The sequence below is a fragment of the Ascidiella aspersa genome, chromosome 6 (genome assembly GCF_963924565.1).
Source record: "Ascidiella aspersa chromosome 6, kaAscAspe10.2, whole genome shotgun sequence".
In the NCBI taxonomy this organism is placed as follows: Eukaryota; Metazoa; Chordata; class Ascidiacea; order Phlebobranchia; family Ascidiidae; genus Ascidiella; species Ascidiella aspersa.
The window spans coordinates 23876353-23892781 of NC_139452.1; the positions used below are offsets into that span (position 1 = coordinate 23876353).

At 36.6% G+C, this 16429-nt stretch overlaps 1 protein-coding gene across 1 annotated transcript; it reads right to left on the reverse strand.

Annotated features, from left to right (window-relative positions):
* Positions 1-423: 423 nt before the first annotated feature.
* Positions 424-13429, reverse strand: LOC146140909 (mirror-image polydactyly gene 1 protein-like). The gene is made up of 14 exons (XM_083392737.1): positions 13251-13429; positions 12345-12391; positions 12137-12197; positions 11385-11654; positions 10622-10715; positions 9301-9420; positions 8861-8966; positions 8027-8170; positions 7618-7646; positions 5797-5967; positions 4800-4892; positions 3807-3901; positions 1987-2175; positions 424-538 (listed from the first exon to the last, which is right to left on the reverse strand). The coding sequence occupies exons 1-14, from the start codon at positions 13364-13366 to the stop codon at positions 424-426; spliced, it is 1650 nt and encodes a 549-aa protein (XP_083248863.1). The 5' UTR covers positions 13367-13429.
* Between the last annotated feature and the right edge of the window lie 3000 nt (positions 13430-16429).

The following is a 16429-nucleotide window of genomic DNA, read 5'->3' on the forward strand; positions in this document are numbered from 1 at the left end:
CTGTCAGACCATAGTTACATCTTGCGTTAAAAAAATGTTAACTGAAATAATTTGGCGTACTTTGTTCGACTTAATCACAATCCAGAAAGTAATTTTCGTTTTAAATTTTAATGTAATTTGTTACAAAGATTTTTTCAAGATGTTGGACAAAGCTATCGCTTTCAAGTAGCCTTTAACACTGAGCAATCGGTGATTTTTTGAGTGAAGTTGATAAACTAAATAAAAGTTATCGCGATAGTCTTTTTGAATTTAAAAAAATGTGCGAAAATTACCAAATCGCATCATAAGCGAAACAAGGATTTTTTCTCGCAAATGTTCAAAAAATGCCGAGTCGCATCATAAGCGAAAAAAGTTTAAACGTGTTTTACATTCGGCGACTGTATATCACTTTGAATAGCAATCACACCAGGTTCACACTTCGCTCTATTCCTGAAACTCGTCTCTCGAGCTGTTTCCGCTTGCTTCCATTAGAGACCTGGCCGACTTTTGCGCCATGACGGCCAGCTTTTTGCGAAGAACCGTCACCAATCGATCAAGCCTGTAGATAGATAAAAAAATTGCTCCGCTATTTAATTTCCAAATGGTAGTATCAGTGAGCTCTAGGCTTATGGATTAAATGTGAAACATCCGTTGGGTATAAACCAGGGTTGTTTTCCTTAGGGGTAGATGAACTAGTTTTAGGGGTTTCATAAAGGTCTAATTGAAATATTAGTGCAAATTTAAGAAGTAATCAATTTTTCGAAAACAGTTTAATAAAAATAAAACGGTTTTGCACTGAATGCATTAAGACTCATTTTTGGACAGAAATCAACAGATTTATAGTCTATTTGTATTGTGACGTAAATTTCTGACGTCATTTTTGAATTTTTGAGCACACCGTGATCCGTGGCGAGGCAAAAAAAAAATTTTAGGGGTCGGCGGTTAAAAAAGTTTAAGAACCCTAGTATAAACAATACCTACACAAATGACAAGTGTTAGCCTATGTATACCCATAGATAGATCTAAAAACTCACAGTCGTAAAAGAGTTTAATACGTTGAATTCTATTTTTTTAGTTATAACTTGAAAAAAGCATTGCCATCAATTAAAAAAAACGACAACTTCGACTTATTAGAGTGGTGTGAATGAAGGTCGCGTTACATTTTCAGAAATATAGTTAACCAACGACGTGATATTCGCTTAATATAATCTGGCCCGAGCATTAAACAAATATTTCCTTCATTGTCATATAATCTTGCACGGAATGTGTGATATTTAAAATCGCCTGGACCTATGCAAAACAAATGTCGACCTTAACTCCTGATAGGTCAAAGGTGAGACACTATATAAAGAATGGGCAAAAAATATATACATGAATATTTCTCCGGCAAAGGTTTTTAAATGAATCGTGCTATATAAATTATTCATTTGAATTAAGGACCTCAATTCTAGAATTGCTAGACCATCCTGCTGTTCTAAACCGTCAGAAATCTACTTCTGGAATGTTTATTTTCATGGAAATTGAAACATTCATTAAACACATTACTATATTTTGTGATCTAACTCTCTTCAACCTTCTAAGAGTCCTATTGACAATGATGACTAGTACATGAAACCGGGGGCAACGGTGTCATGTTTGGTTTTCGACCAGCTCCCACTAAGCCTTTTTAGCTCAGTTGGTATAGCGACGGCCCCGGTATGGCCAAGGTAGTGAGTTCGAACCTCACCTTAAGCTAGTGCACAACAATCCTAAATAGGCCGTTTTCGGTAAGGCAACATAAAATTTTATCTTCATTTGGATTTTTACACTGATGATGGCATGAGGTATTTGCTTCGCAGTTTATGTCTGTAAACTGCGAAATGTCAATTTTATCGAACATTATGGCTTTGATATTTTTATTAAAATTTGGCACATAATTCAATGTTTTCATGTTTTTTCTTTAAGTGGCCTCATTCGGGAAGCCAAGTCCGACAATGAAAAAAACTTCCACACTCACAGGTTACTTACCTCTCGTTCTTGGCTCTGAGCTTGTTGGCTTCTGCTTCGTGCCGTTTCGCGTTGGACTCCAGTAAGTCGTTATGCTGGTGGGCAACCCTCAGGGCCTGGGCCAGTCGGGTAGCGTCGTCGCCCTCCCCTCCGAGCGGCGACTGGCCGAAGGTGCCGAGACGACCGCTTTCGACCAGTTGCTTGTGGAAGCTGCGCGATTAAAGTGGCATTTAGGCATGGGCAAGTTCTCCGGCTAATAGGGATTTAAAGGCCTATTATGGACTTGGTACTTTACTCCGATGCCGATAACAGATATTTTAGGCAAAAAGTCACAAAACAAAATGACGCCATTACCACGGTAAAATGTAGGAAATTTCTGTGTGTAAGGAAGCCTGTTTAACTCAGATTTTTATTATAACATTTTCTCATAAATGTAACGATAGATCGCAAAACCTGCCTGTAATGCACAAATTGATTACGTATGGAGTATTGGACAAGTACCAATTCTATTGATTGGCATGGGTATCGCCTTTAACCAGATATTATTGAACAAACCAAGACTTAATGTTTTAGGGCTAATATGATAAAAGTTAATTATAATTATTAAGACAAAAAAATATCTATATCAAAATTGTTTGTCTTGTTTTTACCTTTCTGATATGTCTTAGCCCGTTTTGAGAAAACTTATTAGCCTGAACACGCCGGGCGCCTTATGACTGTTTGCTAACATCTTATTCTAAAGCCTTTGTCGCCCTACCCTTAAATGTACTTATGCTTGAAACCTATTTTAAGACTTCACGTTTTCACCATGCGCGCCCAAACAAATTACGGGCCCAATCCTACTCAGATCCTAATCCTACTTGAAACAACTTTGAGTTCGACTGCGGTTGGAAAGACAACAACCAGTGTTCCGAGCCCGACTTAGCCCTGGTAGTGTGAGTAGAAATTCGCTTAAACTTCGCCTATACGCAGTATTGTCAGTGTGCAACATCTATATCAGTGGTCTTCAACCTTTTTAACAAACGACCCCAATTTGAATAAAATGAACAGAGAATTTACACTGCGACCCCATTTGTGTCATATACGAATAAAAATATTCAATTAATGCTGAAACTAAGTCACGAGCGAATATGCGTAAATTGTACACACTTCCAGAGAACTGTGGTTACGCACGTGCACTAAAACGATTGCCTTTAGGAAGTTTTTTTAACAGAAAAATCTAAATTCAACAAACGAACGAACACATAAATTTCAATTTGTTTCAACAGTAAATTGCATTAAATGCGATGGTTGCGCCTACCCGCACTATCCGCTAGTTTTTGCAAACGCGGCTCCACTTTGCATAAGAATAATCGCATGTCATGCTTTTTAAACGAAATGAGGATTTCAATAACATAATAGACAGAGTATGGGGTACGTTGATTGCATAACATTGATTTGGCAGAGCTTAAACAGCATTTTTAGTATAAGAAACGAAAGCATGTCTCACCTACACGTTTGTTAGTGTGACGTCATCGTTAAGAAAACGAAATACATAAATCGTAATAAAACAGTATAGAAATATGATGAGTTATGGCGACCCCACAAAAATTTTAGGCGACCCCACTCGGGGTCGCGACCCACATGTTGGAGACCACTGATCTACATTAAATCTAGCTGCGTAAAGGTATGTGTGTAAGTGAAGAAGAAACAGAGTGATGGCTGGTAAACCAAAAAAATAAACAAAGTGTAGTTGTAACCACACAGTACTTCCGTGTCACCGTGTCAATCGTCACACACCGTTCGGCTGTAATCGACGTTGTGTCAATTTTCATGTCTATAAGAAGCATTTACAATTTTACCTGTAATAAACGTTTAAAGTCTCCATTTCTTCCCGTGCGGCTGACAGCTTTTTGAGCGCCGCGTCTCTCTCGTCCTCGGCCGCTTGCAGCTGTGTCTGTCCAAAAAGCGGGCGAGATATAATTTTTTGTCGAACTTCATTAAAATACAGGGTGGGCCAAAAGTAGGCTTACAGTTATTAAACTTTTTTTAGGTAGTATTGAATGGCCACCACGCTCACCCGAAAGTAACATAAATAACTATGCAATAAAAACTGTAGTGGGCTTTTAATCAGGGCGTCGGAGGTGGATTTGGGACTCGAAGGAGTCGGTTTGTTTTGCTGGAGTCGGAATCGGGAGTCGAGTAAGATCACGTAAAACTACCCGAGTCCAGAGTCTTACATGCGCATGTGCAGTGCCATATTGTAGTAAGGCCGTAAACGGTAAGTTGTAAATTGTAAAGGTGAAATAGCATATGGTGGATATTTTACAACCATGTATTTTGAGTGGATGAATTATATAAAACCACTATAAGTGGATTGCTGAATAACCACCTTATTTAGTTACGTATTGGCGGAATACAGGCTGGAGAAGCATAGCCGGACTGTAAATAACTATGCAATAAAAACCGTGTGGGGGCTTTATGAAGTGTCAAACGTCAAAATTTGCTTTGGCATTGCATCCGACAAAATTTTGTCTTTAATTCATCTTGATTAGGAAAACATGCAGCCGGTCGGTTTAATTAAACACGGCCGGAACTGACCCGCGAGCAGTAGTTTGGCGACCCCTATAGTTGGTTAAGTGGACAATTGAGGCGCGATCCTACAGAGTTGTACCATTGTAAAACCGTTGGATCGAAATGAAAGGTTTTAAGCACGGCCGGAACTGACCCGCGAGCAGTGGTTGGCGACCCCTGGTTAGTTAAGTGGACAATCGAGGCGCGATCCTACAGAGTTGTACCATTGTGAAACCTTTGGATCGAAATGAAAGGTGTGTTCGGTAGTTGCGATGGCTTACCTTAATCGCTCGATTTTCTTGACTTTGAAGTGTATTGTCGTTTCTCGTGATGCTCTCCTTTAGGGCCTTGACTTCCCTTCTCAAACTTCGACACTAAAATCAGAGGTTTTCTGTTTTTAATTAAAAACTGGCGAAGCCGCTTTGACGAAATATTAACTCCTTCTAACACAAACGTCTGATCAGTATTTACACTTATTTATACCAATTTAAATTGGGGTATTTAGTTTGAAACATGTTGTGCAGCGAATAAATTTGTTGACGGTAGGCCAAATTCAACTTATATACTCATTTTTTTAAGCAGTCTTTTAAAATCTGTGTTACAGTTATTCTAGGTATATTACACAAGCAACTTTAGAATTTAATGCAGAGCAGGTACAATAATATTACATCTGCAAAAAGTAAGATTTCATTTTTTTAACCTAGCATTTAAAATTTGCGGCTAATGCTGGGAAATGGGATTATCATTGTTGTTTTTTTTACTTTAAAAATAAAATAAAAACGTTTAAAGGTTTTTAGGTTATTATGCAATTTTTTTTTGTCTTTAGTGTTAAAAAGCTTAGATACTCATTTAACCTAGTATTTTTGATAAATTTACCTTTTAAAGTAAAATCGCAGCGTTTGAAGACAATTCATGGCTTAAATTTACATATTATCTACTTGATTTTGGATCGGCACCGATACCACTCTGGTATCGGACGAGTATCGAAGTTGCGAAGTCGGACTCGATGTGCGCATGCGCAATAACAATTTTCGAAAAAACTGATGAGGTCGAAATTTGTAAAAAGTGGAAAAGCATGTGGTAGAAAATTTTCCAACCACGTACTGTGGGTGGATGAATTATATGACATCCCTATGAGTGTATTGATATGTATACATCTTGTATTAGTGACGTAACTAGGTTAAATACAGGCTGTAGAGTCGGAGTCGGACTCTGGTTGTTCTTAACTGACTCCGCAGCTCTGCTTTAATCTACAGAACACTGTAAAAGTGTACCTACCTTGTACAAGGCGCTATCTCGCTCGCCGATGACCGCCGCCATTTCCTCACAGGTTATACGATCCCTCTCTTTCTTGAGGGTCGAGATTCGAGAAGCAACCTCCTTGCCGTACTTCTCGGTTGCTCTGCCCGACTCGGCCGAGCAGACCATCTCCAGTAAGGTCTGGAGACCCTGCCCACGGTAAAGATATTTTTCGGCGGTGATAACGTGGCATTACTGTATAAACCAGGCGTGTCCAACATGAGGCACGCGTTTGAAATGTGGAACGCGACCTAATAAAAAATGGCACGCAAAAAATACAGCCAATTGTCAAAAAAGCTAAATTTGTTATACAGCCAATTGTCATTGTTTATTCACAATTGAAACAATCGCGGTAATTACGACAACTAACAATTACTTCTGATATTATAACATTATACTGTTTTTATTTTTTGCATAAAAGCGCTTTTAATATTAGAAAAAAAAATAGTTGTTAAACCTTGGCACGGGAAGAAGTTATAAGATAAAAATTGGCACGTCGGCATGTTTGAGTTGGACACCCCTGGTATGAACTGTTGTTACAAGCAGGGCTGGGGAGCCGGAGCCGGAGCTGGAGCCCGGAGCTAAGCATTTTCTCTGGAGCCAGAGCCGGAGCCGGAGCCATTGTTATTTTTTTTTGTGGAGCTGGAGCCGGAGCCGGAGCCATTTTTATTATTTTTGTGGAGCTGGAGCCGGAGCCGGAGCCGGAGCCGGAGCCATTTTTATTATTTTTGTGGAGCTGGACCCATTTTACAATTTGTGGTGCTAAAGCTAAGAAATTATATTTTGTTCCATCTCCAACGTTAGTTAGCCAAAAGCAATTTTAAAAACTTGCCATTGAATAAGTGACTGGTGGCACCGGAGCTGGAGCCGGAGTCATTGGGTGTGTGTTTGATGGCTCCGGAGCTGGAGCCGGAGCCAAAGAATATGAGTTTTACTACTCCGGAGCTGAAGCCGGAGCCAAAGGATTGAGTTTTACGACTCCGGAGCTGGAGCCGGAGCCATTTAATAATTGGCTGATGGCTCCGGAGCTGGAGCCGGAGCTAATGCTATTTTACGGTGGCTCCCCAGCCCTGGTTACAAGGCAAAATGTTATTAAAATGTCGACGTCATTCACCCTGAAGAAGGTGGCTTGAATAGTTTGCCGAAACATTGCAGAAGAAACATAATTGCCAGAGGAGCTGTTTTTTGACAACAACCAGAGTCCCGAGTCCGATTTCGGCAAAATTAGCTTATTTTATAGCCTGTATTGCACCAATTTAATGTAATTCAAATATGGTGGGATATGCAGCAATTCATTCATATGAGTGCCGTTTAACTCATCCAATTCCACAATATGTATAGTTAAAACATGTTCCACTTTACAGTTTGCGGCTTTTGTGGTTTTGAATTTGGTACTGCGCATGCATACGTCGGACTCGGGACTCAAGCCCCGACTACAACTCAACAACCCTGGTTGTAGGTGTTTTACTTTAAACGGGCTGCAGTATCCCGGTATATATTTTTTAATTATCTATTTAATTCTTAGACGAAAAGTTGGTTAACTATTTCTCAACGCCTGTTACAATCACTATAGTATTACATTTTGCATTGCTATTTAATAAAACAGAGAGTAATATCACAATTTAATTGATTTTATAACATTATTAGGTATTATATGTCACCATCCGCGTGGTTTAATAAGTTACTGACATTCAAAAATAAAGACTCGATATAATGAGAGTCTTAACGTATTTACATCAATACAGACAAGAGACGGAAAATGGAATGTTTTATTCTGCAAAAAACGATAAATTGACTTACAGCATCAGGAACGGAATTGTTGTTTTCGTCTTGTTTGCCAAATCTGAAAGGATAGTATTTTTTAATTTAGCATTTTAGTGTTTTATCGGTAGCTAAGACTGAAAGATAACATTTTTTGCGACGGCCACGAAAAATAATAATTCTATAATTAAGTAATGTTTTAAAAACAAATAGCGTAATTTAAATTGTGTCAATTTATGTGTGTCAAATAACATTGGTTTAAATTTTTTGTCTAAAAGAAGCCAAGTCAAGCCCAAAAAACATAGACTTAAGTGCACTCAGGCCAAGTCAATGACTTAAGTCATTACAACACTGAAAGTTACCACTACAATATTGTGGCGTTTAATCGTTTGTTTTTTGCTTATGCGCAGTGCACTGTTTAACATACTGAAGTCAGTACGCAATAAACCGAGTCCAATGGCAAACCTGGCATCCTTAGCATAGGCTTTGGCCCGTAACAGTGCTTCATCTCGTTCCCGTGTGGCAAGCTTGATTCGAGCGTGAACGGCTGCCTCTCGGTCTTTCTGGGCGGCGTATATCTCCTCGACCAAACCTAAAATACAACAACATGGCAAAAATCAGTAACTCGCTTCTGCCAAAACCAATTGCGAAACCCATTTGGAAACAGAATGGTGGGCAAGCAGCATCTTCGAATAACAGTCTTTATGTATTTAAGTAGAGCACAACAATTTTGAGTCGGTATGTAACAGAGATCGACCGATATCACATTTTTGGGCCATACCGATACCAGCTTTTCATTTTTAGTCAAGTAAAACCCGATACCTATACCGTTTTTTAATTAGTTAAAATAAGTGCAAATTGCTTTCATTTTTTTCACTTTTATTTTGTATATCAACTAAGTTACATGATGCTGAACACAGTTAACCAAACTGTACTGTTTAATCATTTAGGCATAAGAATTGAAGCAAACGGCAAATTTGTAAGTTCAACAAATCGGGAATTTATTTGTTTTTAAGGGAAATGCTTTATAATATGTTTATAGTAAAATATCGGCAAATATATCGGTTCAAATTTACCGATACCGATATATCGGCCGTTATTATCGGTATTCCGATATATCAGTCTTTCTTTAGTAATTAATGGAACTTCATAGGATCTATGTATTAAAAGTTGCCACCAGATGTATTTCACCTGGCGTAAAAAAATGAATAGAAACTGGTAATAGGACTTATTTTTAAGCGACCCATTTTTTGCCGGAAGTGAAAAAAAGTAAGATAGTGACCTGCAACTTTACTGGTTTCCTCCTCTTTACGTTCGGCTGCTTCCAATTCGTGCTCTATTTTAGTCGCATCCAATTCATTTTGTAAGGACTTCAGTCTTTCTTCCAGCTGCAAAACGATAAATTAATTTAGGCAACCTGCCTGAACTTTATCAATCAATAAAAAAACATTGCTATGTTAAATTTACATAAATCTGGTTGTACTTTTTTCATGGAATTGGATATTTTTGTTATGATCGGGATTACGCTTTATCGTTATTTTTAAGGATGTGGTCATTGTAATGCGACACATGAGTCGCGTTAAGCGCCGCAATGGAGGCAAGTGTCTAGGTTAGCCATCACTGAGTAAGACAATCAAACGTACAACATACAATGTTTGTACTACACTACATTCTGAGAATATGCTATATGTATATTAATGTCATGCAAATATACTTAATTACCTCGTTTGATTTCTTTTTCTCCGCATTCAAGTTGCTCACTAACTTGGCAATGGTAAAAACGCTGTGTGACTCGCCATCAGATAATTCATCATCATTTTGATCACAGTCTTCCATATGACCCTATGTAAATTCACGTTTATTTTAAAAAATATTTAATTTAAAAAAAATTAATTCATACCCAGCATGAAAAACTTTAACGACTGACACAGTGGTAGGGATGTTCCACGTAGAATATTAGGCCTCAACCATGACGTTTATATCGGGCAATTTGAATTGAACCGCTATGATTCCTTCGTTTTACAAGTTAAGGTTAAGGCCTATCGCTGTTACGAAGCATTTTTAGTGCTTGCTTTAAATGTAGCCATTTAGTGCGACGTCAGCGAATTTTTCGGGCAACAAATTTCTTGACGATAACCTTCGCCTTTTCATTAAGTGTCAATCAAATGTTAATGTATGAGCGACTAGCGTGCAATGCCAGGTGTAGAGTCCACAGTTTCCTTTAATGCGTTAAGTTGCAAAAGCAACAATCCTTTGCAAAACGCGTTAGCCTCAGACAAAATGCGCTACGGGGTTACTTATTTAAGTAATGGTAAACGCATTACAAGAAGTTGTGAACAGCACTTGTAGAACTAAAACACAACAATGTTCTATTAAACGGACCCAATTTGTGCACAGTTCATCGTGTTGCATTACACTCACTCTAATGGTAAAAAAATAAGTTTAACAACCGGAAATTTAAACAACTGATTTTCATAAAGGGTATATTACAAAAAAAAACCTCCCCACATTAAAAAGAAATTAATTATTTAATTAAAAATATACCAGAATTTTGTATTCCAGATTTGGTATTCTACATTCAAAACCTAATATTCCAGAATCCTTTGAGATTGTACATTGAACATCTCTTCCCAGTGATACTTAAAACATGCAATGCCTTTAGAATGATTTTGTTGGGTCTGTGACACAGCCAGCAACAGGAATTTCGCTATTTATTATTGATTTACTTATTTCTATTACCACAAAATCTTGATTGGTGCATTTTTTTATCATGCAAATGAATTTGAACGCACATAGCAGGGGATAACAATATTTGTAAACATTTTATTTAAACACGCCCCTGAAAAATTAAAAAAATCGAACTGGAGCATTGATTCACACACTTTGAAAACCTCTTGGCTAATTTAAACCCAAAGTTTACTACTGTATTGGAATGTCATTTAATAAATAAATAAGTTTTATTATTTGTTTAAATGGCAGAACAGATTTAACTTATATTCAAAAAAAGTTGAAAATAAATGTTTTAATGTTATTTGAAACCTACACGTAGGGATCTTCTACTTTTTGGCAGCACAGCTTCAACAAGGTGGAAATCAACAGTACTGCTGTCCACTTGGGACTGGGCAAGCGCAGAGGGTCTGCAAAAAAATTATTAATATACATTTATAATGTACACAGTGTCACAGATTCAAACAAAAATCAGCCAGCAAGATGCTTAAACTTAAAATACAAAATATTCATTTCAGTTTGTCAATACAGTTAAAAATATTTAAAAAAAACTTTATTGTTGGCGTTCTGCGGGGGAAGTTCTATGAATAAACCAACACATCTTAAAAAACTTACAGGAAACCAAACTGGCACTTCATTTTCACAAGTTACAAGGGTTATTTTAATTTCTCATCCTTTTCCGTTTTACCATATAGCAGTGTTGTAAACAAGTCATTTTAAAAGTTCCAGTCAAGTCATTCCAAAATAACAAGTCAAGTCTCAGTCTAAGTCATCAGTTGCCCAAGTCAAGTCATTATGAGAGCAAGTCAATTTAAGTCATGTCATTGGCATAAAAGTAAACTCTTAAACTATTAAAATCGGTAAACCCGTCCAATAATAATTAGCGACAATCTAACTAAAAAATAACACAAACGCAATATACAGCACTAAAAGTCTTTAATAGTGCAAAACTTGAGACAATTTTTAATAAAAAACACTTCTTTAATCCAAAGTTATTTGACAAAATGACTCAAGTCAATGACTGAAGTCATTACAACACTGTCATATGGCATATTTTTAACCTATTTCATGCAACCCACTTCGATTCTAAGCTCCAGACTCCATCACTCTTCTCCGATGTTAGAGTTTGACGCTTGCGGTCTTTCAAACCAGATCTCTTTGTGTGCCCTGTTGTCGCATTTTCCACCTTCGGGGTGCTGCTTCTTCTTTCAAAGCCAACCAATCTGTTTCTGAATGCTGCTTCGTGTGGAGTAATGCTGTTCTCTTTTTTACAGTTTGCATGGTGTTCTTTTTCTTCCATAATGGAATCCCTGTCAGTACAGTTGTTACTTCTGGGTGCTGTTTCAGTTCTGAAAAGAGTTGTTTTTAGGTTTTCTAATTAACATCATGTTACCTTGGGGGATACAACAGGTAAAAGTAATTTGTTTGGACATTCCTAAACAAACTGGTAAGTATGTGACTTCAAGTTATTAAAGCTTAGTGTTTGTCTATTGTATAATAAAAATATGTTGCACTTGTATTAATTTTGCATAATGCTGAACAACCAAACTCTGTTAAATTAGTAAACATAAACATTAACGCAAATCACAAAATAAAAAAAAATAAAAATTGGTTTCTTTCAACAAAGAGCTCAGTGTTATTTTATATATTATCAAAAATATCTTCCAAAATTTATCCGTACCAGTAGGATATATCGGTAGGTCCCAGCCAGTATTATTCATTACCCAATATGTTGGTTTATCTCCATTTATAAACCAGATACACCAATACAAATTTAGCACAAAAACGTGTTCACTAAATACAATATTGAAGCTATAATCATGTTGCAAACCTTGTTTGTTTTTCTTCCAAATCATCAAAAAGAGCTGTTTGTTCATCCTTGTTAACCATTTCTAAAAAGGTTTACAGAAAAAATATAGCTTGTGTAAACCTTTTAATGTAGTGTTTGGTGAAACACATATTTAAATCATTTCTTAAAACACTTTTAAGTCGTTGTCCTTACAAACAAAAAACCCAAATGGTACAAAACTATTACTAACCTGAAGTTTTTACATTGTCGCAACTTTCAGATTCAAGTTCACTCTGACTGCAATATAAGTGTAAAAACTTGTTATATAATTCCAAATTAAAAATGTCATTACTGATTGTTATATGTTTTAACTTTTAAGTGTTTTAAACAGAAGACTTTGTATAAATTATTACTCTAACACTGTTTTATTTATGAAATAGACCGAAGAGGCTATTTTCCCGGCAACCCGTTACTCAACTTTAAAATTCAAAGTATGGTTACCAATCCATTTCCATATATGGAAGAAAGGGCCGGCCCCCGAGTTTGAAATTCTAAGTTCGGTAAACGGCTAAAGAATTAGTTTGCAATTAAGAAGCACCTTTTTCTGTGCATTATTTGGGTTAGGGTGTAGGTTAGTGTTTAGGTGGGGGTGGGTTAGGGATTATTATTTTATTATCTAATAATATTGTTTAACCTATGGATCCAAACCCAACCAAAATTCTAGACCAGTGCTGAAGTTTTCCCAACCGTTTAATAAACTTTGCACTACTGTTAATGGCTTTAGCAATACTGTATTTGGCTGATCCGGTTACAGTGCGGCAGTGCAAATTTCAAAGTTTTGTAACAAGCCCGCCAGGCAAATAGCCTCTTACTTTATTTATTAGGTACTAATTAGGCATGTAAACTGGCATGAATATGATATCCAAATGTATGTTAGTGTTATGAAATTTAAAACATTTACTAATTAGAATCCTACGACGCGCACAGTATTTTGGGTTAAGGTGTTTAGCTTTGTTGGGTGGGTTAAACAATATTATTAAATATTAAGTATAATAATACTTGACCAACCCACACCCATATTTATGAGTGACTGAACTGAAATATACAACCAAAATATGTTTTTAAATAAACGTAAATGTCAACTAGACGTTTGTACCTGAATTGCAATTCTTCTTCAGCGTTCAAAAGTTGTGCGGCTACATCTTCAACAGCTGATTTCACGTGCTTTAGCAACCGTTTCGATTTTTCATCACAATCTTGAATGGTTGACATCTATTTTGATAAGACAACTGCCTTTTGTACCTAAATGGTGGCTATTTGTTTTCCAATTAACAATTCACGAATTGACTTCACACAAGTTTTACGACGCAAACGTTCTGCTTGTTTACAGTAACAACAGGTTTAGTAACAGTCCTGCCCTCTCTCCCCACCTGCCGGAAGTAGAATCTCTGCAAATCTGTCGCATGAGCGCATAACAATTTTCTCTCGAGAATCCGTTTTAACTACGCTTATGTGGATCGTCTTTTAAATGATTACAGTTAAAGAAAACATCGTGTATGATGCAACAACAGATCAAATGGTTGGTTTTGTTGACCTTGGAACACGTTCTCAAAATACAGATGTTGCAGTATCTCATGCATTGCAGTTTTACATGCGCTCCATAATGAGTGATTTTTCAAGGCCATTGGCATTTTATCCAACCCATAACATCAATGCATGCCACCTTGCAAGTATGTTTTGGGAAGTTGGAAGAGAATTAAAAGAGTGTCATTTTTCTGTTTTAGCTCTTGTAGCAGATGGTGCTTCTAGCAACAGAAAATGTTCTCACTGCTTAATAATTTAAAATTGGAAATTCCTTACAAGTGTTGTAATGTGTACAACCCAGATGTACCAATCTTTTTAATATCTGACCCTCCGCATTTATTAAAAACAGCTTCTAACAATGTAAGATCAAGTAAGCCATCTGGTACCAAAATGTTAAAATATGATCAACATTTCATCTTGTGGGACCGTTTTTGTCGTGTTCCAAGTTTATTTAATTCTAATGAGCTAAGATGGTGTAAGTTAAACACGGGCCACTTTTCCAGTCAGAGCTATGCAAAAATGCGGGTTTGCTATGCTGCCCAGCTTTTGTCTGGTAGTGTCGCAAGTTTAATGGAAAACAGAGGTGGTGAAGAAATGAAGCAGAGTGCTTGGTTTGCAAGGTTAATGAATAAATGGTTTGACCTAAAAATAAAAATAAAAAAAAACTACCGTACGCTTATGTTTTTTTTTAATTATACCTTGTTAACCTCTTTACCGACTCATTTGTTCAAAAGAAACTTACTCAAATGGGCATTTTAGCGTTCATAAATAGCCATCAATACCGAAACTGTTAACTTTTGTCTTTTAGATGAAAACTTTATACTTATAGCATGCAGGATTTTTTTTATTAACTTTAATCGTTTTAGTCTAATTAGCTAAAAATTTAAATTTAAATAAGCCTGTATAAACTCGTTCATGTTTGTATTTAAAAGACGTCAACAGAAAAAATGAATTAAGTTTATTAGACGGTGCATGTTGCGTACGGCGCCTTTAAGCTAAAATAATATTTCCCCTAATGGTGAACATGTTTACAAAGCCTAACAAGAATCGCGCGAAACGCGGAACTTTTTACGTTTCTACCGGTACGCATAAGTTAGGCAAACATGGGCGCCCCCACGGCACTTATCTTCCCCTCTGGGATTTCAAAATGCGATAGTAATTATCGTTTATAAGTGTAATATGTAGATAATTATGAAGGTTAAAAATATATGATAAATTATCTATTTAAATTTTTACTGATATAAAATCGTATGTACCTGAAGTTAAATTATGTGTATATATTCATATTTCCCCTAAATTTAATTTTGGAGGCTTGGCTTATTCATGCACAAGTGTATTTATAGAAAACCACTTCCGAGAAATTTATAAAGAAAAAATCACTTATTAATTGCAGTTATTGGCTGACATAAGTTTTATCGTACATTTTGCTGGCTTTAACAATTCTTATCCGATTTCTAACCTCATATTGCATGGGATTCATTGGAACCGACACTGTGCCGTTCGCTTTGAAGCTTGTATTATGAAATTTAGATTTCAAGAGAAATTTTATGCAAAGAATATTAATTTGCCCATATACAAAGTAGAAAAATAGAGAAAATAGTCTAAAAATGTTAACTTGCTTAAAAATAAAAAAAAAATAAAAAAAAAAAATAAATAAAGAAAAAATAATAAAGCTAAGGGGTAAACAACCGGGTACGCCTAAATTTAGTCCTAATTAAAATCATTTAAAGTACGCAGGCCTGTGTATTATAACGTTTGCAAAACGTGTTGCATATATAGTAAACATACGAAAATCGAATATAGGTCTATACCGTTGTAACACAACAACTAATCCGGGTTAACGTTATGTTTATTACTATAGTAGAGTGCTAGACTTCGTTGCTGCAAAACCAAAACCATGAAAATTACTTCCAAAGTGCAATGGCCAAGGGCGCCCCTTGTGGACAGATGTTTGCAAATGAAGGCCAAATAGGCTACAATTCATCACCGTCCTTGGCAAGCGGCATGACATCAAGCACATTAACGCAAATGGCGCGACACCCTTAGTCCTTAAAAATTCAGGCCGGCGTGATAAAACGGCACTATAGGACACCCGCCGACCCTGCTTTGAAACTCTCACCTGGTTTTATGTGCAACTGACCGCTATTGCAGGGTGGCCCCGATCATTTCCAACGCCGTCTACCGGCGCAGATGGGTAAACATTCAAGTGGTCACGGTCTTAGCTCGGTCGTTTAGCGGTGGCTCGACTAAAAGCGTCATTTGCCGTCGAAGACAGATTTACCCTCTATACAGTGCTGGGTTAACTTTCATTTGAGCCCGAGCTTACCAAACAAGAGGCTGATGGACTATTATTTTTTGGGACGTCTTGGGAGTTTGAATGTAACTCCGAACTGAATAAACGGAAAATACACCCTTAACAGACAAGAAAATATTTTCACTGCTGTATATTAAAATAGCGAAATTGTCGACCGTGTATTTAAAGCGTTAAAGTGTACAGAAGTGTCCTAACTTTACCTGATACTAAAAATAAATTCAGTGAAAATATTTTTCAATTTGTCGTATTATTAACAACAGTAAACACAAAGATTCAACTAAGTAAAGAACCTAATAAACCGAACATCAGTTTGTTTGGATGTTATATGATAAATATATTTCTCTACTATAAAGGCATCATCAGTATCTGAAAACACAACACAATGTTGGAACGGCCGTCAAATAAAGATTTTGTTGACATTTTTTTAAACAGATTGG

Excerpts from the sequence above, each read along its gene's own strand:
- LOC146140909 (XM_083392737.1), bottom strand. The coding sequence starts at position 13,366 with ATGTCAACCATTCAAGATTGTGATGAAAAATCGAAACGGTTGCTAAAG. Across the intron at positions 12,198-12,344 it reads CGACAATGTAAAAACTTCAG|AAATGGTTAACAAGGATGAA; the intron begins GTTAGTAATAGT and ends AAACCTTTTTAG. Across the intron at positions 8,171-8,860 it reads GGAAACCAGTAAAGTTGCAG|GTTTGGTCGAGGAGATATAC; the intron begins GTCACTATCTTA and ends GTTGTATTTTAG.